At 34.7% G+C, this 6,538-nt stretch overlaps 1 protein-coding gene across 1 annotated transcript in view; it reads right to left on the reverse strand.

The window, feature by feature from the left end:
* The window catches only part of LOC123880730 (tyrosine-protein phosphatase corkscrew-like), a 38,996-nt gene extending 32,572 nt beyond the window's left edge, over positions 1-6,424 (reverse strand). Inside the window, exon 1 of the mRNA XM_045929029.1 lies at positions 6,145-6,424. Within this exon, the coding sequence (XP_045784985.1) occupies positions 6,145-6,422 (278 nt within the window). The 5' untranslated portion in view covers positions 6,423-6,424. The remainder of the gene's footprint in view (positions 1-6,144) is intronic.
* Positions 6,425-6,538: the final 114 nt, after the last annotated feature.

The raw sequence follows: 6,538 nt of genomic DNA on the forward strand, positions 1-6,538 counted from the left end.
TGCCTGGCAGTTGTTTGTAATCGACTCAAAACGTTGGTCATGTCTATCAAATGTAAATTACATTGGTGTTGACACACAGCATATAGTATTACATTTATCGTATACATCTTTTACGGCTAAATTACGGAAAACATTAATTTCGGCATTAGATAACCTTGAGATATATCTATTGCCTTGAGATTACAGAATTCGAAATCGAATTCGATTACAGAAAATCGCGGAACGGACTATTTTGGATATATTTATACCCACGTAAAAAAAAAAGTTGTACCCAAGAAACCCTACTCATTAGGAGGGTCCAAAGTGTCTCCATTTTTTAAATGGGTTAGATCTGAAACCTCACTTCTTGGTCTCTTAATGACTGTGGTGTTGGGGTGCCCAAATTTCATTCTGGACCACATTCTACCTAAACTTAAGCATTTTGTAATAATGAATTATTCCATCATATACTTAACCTTTATTTTTATTTTAATAAGTAGTTAGTAGATTAGTTAGTAATCTGAGAAACACAAAACAATCATATTTGCACTTTTATAATATATTGAGTCAGGTAATATTTTCAAATCTAACTAGTTTAAACAGCTCTAACCTACGAACCGAATTCTTGACCAGCTAACTTCACTAATAGTAATTCCGCCAGCGGAAAACTATTTTATTGCCCTTCATTGTTGTAGGTTTTGGTACTAAAGTATTCAGGAAACCTATACGGAAATAATTGAGTCACTACGCATTTTTGGAGGTTGCTCATGTTCAATATTGACAAAACAGAAGCAACTCCAGGGTCATCAGCTAGGTTCAATATGAGAAATGTGCCGTCTCGTCGCACCATATTGGAATTTAATGAGTTAATTCGAACAGTTATAGGGTTTCCACACTTCCGGGGATCCACCGTCCAAAAACCTGTAAGTTTCATGTTTTTTTTTATTTCCAATATAAGTTAGCTCTTGCTAGCGGTGGACAAAGAGAGTAACGAGCTGGCCAGGCCCCAAAGGCACACGTGGTAGAGGAAGGCCGCATTATTGTTGCGACGATGACATAAAAAAAGTGGCGGGACCAAACTGGATGCTCAAAGCCAAAGACAGAGCAAAATGGAGTTCTCTGGAGGAGGCCTTGACCTGAAAAGGGTTCTTCATAAAAATATTATTGTACCTACTAAAGTTAAGATATTTAAATTATTTACTTTAATTCATCTAGTTAGTACTCCAAGTTATATTTAATAATCTCTATTGTAAAAAATATTTGTGAAGAAATAAAAGGCTTTTTTATTTTTATTTTTTATTTTTATTTTTATCGATCTATCGATGTCTTATCTCAGCGTTTATATAACACATATTATTTAGATTTTTTTTTTCTAAGCAAATGTAATTGGATTCATTATTTGCTAGTTTTGCTGATTTGAAGTTGATTTAAATTACGTATGACGTTTTTTATGTCCTCGAACAATCTTTCTTTAGATGGTTACCCAAATAATAAATAATTCATGGGCAAAAAACTCTTAATTACTCAGCGTCATGAAAAAAGTGAATTGCAATCAAAGATGTGATCACTGCGTTTTATGCACGTTTTCTTTCGCCGCGAGTGTGGTAACTTCGGAGCTCAGGCCAATGACATTTTGTAACAATAGTAATAATGACAGTGAAATTAGCGCGTGTGAATACTTTGCAAATCCATGTATGACATCATTATTAGTTTGACATTTTTCGTTCGTATTTAAGTACACGGCGTAAAAATGCTTCATGTAAATGCGTGCCCAGTAATACGACAGTTACAAAACGCGTAAAGTTGCCTTCAAACTACGGAAATATAATATACTATATAAATATTGCTTATATTATATTACATCTAAGTGTGAACAGTGACATTTAAAAGTAGGGTGAGCGACATTTATATTTTATATTAGTTATATTCCGTAGTTTGAAATCAACTTAAGAGTGGAGGAGATAGCGCTAAGTATACAAAATGTGACCCAAGTATTTAAGTCTTACGTACGTCTTAGATACGTATGCAATGTATTTACTTCTTTATAACATATATTATAATATAATGTAATATCATTAAAATCCATACTTAGTTAATATTATAATATCCACAGTCGCAATATTTTCAATCTACCTAAGTATTGTTATATAAGTTCAATATAAGTAATGCGGGTAAAACATCGAAATATAAATAGAGGTAAAGTTTAAAATCTGAATTGTCAATAGAAGGAGGTCTAAAACCGCACTAAGCATTTGAATATGGTAATATAATTACAAATTGTAGGTAGATAAATAAAATTAAAATCTGTTTATTAAAACCGTTACGAAAAGATTTATAATTAAAAAAGCCTATTAAAAAGATCAAATGTTAATTATTTCAAACCTTGTAAGAACTAATTTATTAAAAATGTGTCAAGTACATTAATTTATTGGAGCTATACATACATAAATATATTAATAGATTCAAAATAAGCCACCAACATTTCTATTACCTACTTAAAATTAATGAGATGCCCTTACACCTCATAACCTTTTGTACACAACGAATAATAGGCTTATTTTGTGTTTAACGGCATCTTTTATCATTGTTGTTATATTAGTACCTTAGTACGCGACAGGTCAATATGATAATCGGGGGGGAACGCCACACACACCCGCACAGCCCCGGCGCTAACCCAGTGCGGGATAGGGTGACGTGCGGGTGTGCGGGGCAACCCCCCGCCTCACACCCCGATTGCCATCTGCACCAATCGCGTACTGTAATTACATAACTGGTACTTATTTAGGCTGATAGATAGATCAGTCTGTCAGTACAAGTCTTTTCATAGTCTTTTCGTTATATAGATTAACTAGATGATGCCCGCAGCTTCGCCCGCGTGGATTGGTCAGATCCCCTCCAGCATCAGGATTGAGGAGTTGGAATACAAATTTTTATGGAGCAATGTCCCAAAGTTCCTCTATCGATAAAAAAATACGCAAATCGATTCAGAGATCTCGGGGATATCAGTGCATATAGGTAGAAAAACACAAAAACTGTTACATTTTTTAAAGTTGGTTAAAAAAGTAGCCTATGTTTTTCCTTGGTCCTCTACTTTACTGTGAAAAACTACTGTTTTTCCCGTCAAAATAGACCCGTCAAACAAACATTCACGTCAATTTCATTTATTAGTATAGATTAATAATAATATAGGTTAGATTTCACATTAGTTATTGCTGGAGTTTAAACCCGGATCCTAAAGTCCTCTTACTTCTAAGAGCACTGCGCTCACCACTGCGCCTAAGAGGACCTCAAGTGATGGATGCAAGAGGCCGAGTGGCCTTGGTGGCACCTCCAGTGCGACCTCCGGCCGAGTTTCGTCAGAAAACACATCTTACCCACTGACACCGCATTAGGAAGTCAGGTAGTTGTCACCGTTTATTTCGTCATACCGTTTCGTCACATTAATTGGTTACACTTATAATGAATACGGCACCTAGAGCAAACCTTTGGATTGCAATAGAGTCTAAAAAATATAGGCGTCTTGCAAACGAACGAATATTAATCATGTTAATAATTTCATCTAGACTGCATTATATTTAGTTATTTTCTGTGTTAAAAATATATACAAAACCTTCCAATAAAAAAAAAATTAAACATCTACTCATAAAGTCGATATTCTTTTGAATTAACAGACTGTTCATAATTAAATATTGCACGTTTTAATTTGTTTAAAACAGGTTTAAAAGATCATTTTTCTAGTTTTATTAAAAAAAACCGACCAAGTGCGAGTCAGACTCTAACACCGAGGGGTCCGTCCTCGGGTATTTTTTTCGACATTTTGCACGATAAATCAAGAACTACATTTTCTCATTTATAATATTAAGTACCTTTGGGTCGTATGGACTAAAAATGTTTAATTCCACTTTGAACCATGCCTTAAAAAGCAGCATTCACTAGGGGTCCCCTCTACAACCGAAGATTAATTTAAATTCTAAACACGTCCACCATTGAATGGTTAATAGTTGCAAAACTCTTGTTTTACTTGAATCGTGCGTAGAGTTTGTGTTGAATTTATTGCAACAACAAAATACGATACAGTATTAGTGAATAAATATTTTTTGTTTTCAAAATCAAAAAGTCATTAATGTAATTTCTAAATAAAAATTAAATACACAGTTATGAAAAAACTAGCTACACTACAGAAAAAAAAAAACTAGTTTTTTCCTGCGACTTGTTTCGCGTCTCAGTTATGTTTTTTTTGAACATCCGTCCCTGTCTACCAAAAATGTCTTCTTAGACGGAAACGACAAAGAAGTAACTTAATTTAACTATCAAGCTCGATGGTTAGCTCAGAAGTTTCAAATAATTAACACTTACTGTTATCATGAAAAATTCATTAATCAATTTATAAGGAGATGTCTACGTGTTTGTTTTGTGTAATTCATTAAACAAGCCACTCATTATAGTTGCATGATCGTATTATTTATACCAGCTTAGGATTAACATATACATACATATACAATGCATGCTTTACATATCTTCTTTTAATAAAGCTACTAGCAGTTTCATTGTTACGTTTTGATGACTCCCTGGCATGTAGTTTTATAAAAGACTGGTTTCGTGGTTTCTATTCTTGGCAGCATTGCAGGGACAATTTGGAAATTTATGATTTCTAGGTTGTCTTTGGTTTGGTCTGGTGGAAGGCTTCGGCCGTGGCTAGTAACCATTCTACCAGGAAAGCTTCGTCAGTGGCTAGTAACCATTCTATCAGCAAAGATGTGCCACTAAACGATTTGATTTTCTAGTACTTCTGGAGGGTTTATTTAAATTTTCATGCTCCTTCCGCCTACTCACGATATTACAAAAATTGCCACTGTTACAATATGATGATCACACACACAATTATTGTGCTAATCACCATTTATTATAAATTGATAACGAAAAGGAGTCAAGTCAGCAAGTAAGTCGGTAATAAGGCTTACGATAGAGAAAAGAGATAGAGTACATAACCAACGAAGTACCTACACCTAAAAGTCTTAAGAATAAACATAAGTTACTAAATATTTACTTAGCTACCCACCTAATAATAAATTGAATTCTGTAATATTGAATCACAATACCTACATACATATCAATGATTCATCTCTTAACGAGTTTATGACAAAACTTAGTAAGTGGAACTTTTGTTGACTTATATATGTTTATATGAAACCAGCTTTATTATCATTCATTATATAAACCTAGATTTTCCCAGCGATAAAATAATGAAATGATATTCATCTAGGGGTAGTAGTGGTGAAAGTGGTAAAGTACCTTCATTATAACTTATTGTACCAAACTACCATAATGTAATTTTACAAAAATGTAGTCTTATAAGTATAATATATTACTAAATGTAAGCTAGAGCATTATTTAAAGAAAAAAAAATTACGTAGGTAGGTAAGCGGCTATAAGTATTTAAAAGTCCATTACCATAATGTTCTTATAATATCTTACGCACTTTGTTTACAAACAAATCTGCGCGTCATTAACGCGCTTTTTCATGCGCGAGCGCAGGAAAAGCTTTGGCTTGTTATTTTCCTTTGCCTGAATTAAAATATCACAGCAACATTACAATGTGACAAAGTGATTTATATGCATAAGATTGTTTTTATTCATTTAATCTTGCTTCATATTTTAAACCTAAAAATTATACTGTCTCTACAAGAGCATAATTTATATGAGTTACTGTTTAATTTGCTTTTAATGAAGTTTACCGTAACTTCATTAAAAGCAAATTAAACATTTACAAAATTTTTCATTTTTGTCTACTTAAAAGGTTAAAACAAAAACAGAAACTCGTAGCCAAATAGCAATACAACCGAATTTAAAGAACCTTCCCAAAACAGGTAGCGCACCTGTTTTACGAAGCTCTGTCTGTAAATTACGGAAGTTAAAGTACGGAATTTTCGTGGTGCTTTTTTACAATATAATACACATCATACGACCATACTTATGCAAAAATACGGACCAAAATACTATGCCATAGCTGTTAGTTCGCCAGTGATATCAGCCTGCCAGCAAAAGATTTGGTTCTGAGTGAGAGTGAGAGAGTAAAAAAAGGAATCATGCACACTACGTTAGTTACATTGTGACTCTATCACACAAATCGGATCAAGAGTATTACAAAGAAGAAGAATCACTCACTTCTTAAGCATAAATGCTTTGCTGAGTTCCTTCAGGACTGTGGAAACGATAGCGCCGGCGGCTGGCACTGCCAACACCGAAGCGTCCATGCACACGGAGAGCGCAGCGGGTGCCAGGACCCCCAGCCGACTCAGTCTAAAACTATCCTTTGACATCACCTCAATTTCACTAACGATATGTGTCTTAAGATTCTTGTACGCACACGACCGTAACCGCAAAGCGATCTGCTTCGCGCGCTGTTTCAAACTCGAATGCGCACTCGTCCGACCACTAGTCATCATTTGCGCCACACGCCACTGACCATAAGCTGCCACTAAAGCCTGAACACACGGCACCGGAAACTGGCACGGCAGGACGTCTCACTGCATGCGTACGCGCGTACTTGTTGCAAAGT

Source organism: Maniola jurtina, chromosome Z (assembly GCF_905333055.1).
Source record: "Maniola jurtina chromosome Z, ilManJurt1.1, whole genome shotgun sequence".
Lineage (NCBI taxonomy): Eukaryota > Metazoa > Arthropoda > Insecta > Lepidoptera > Nymphalidae > Maniola > Maniola jurtina.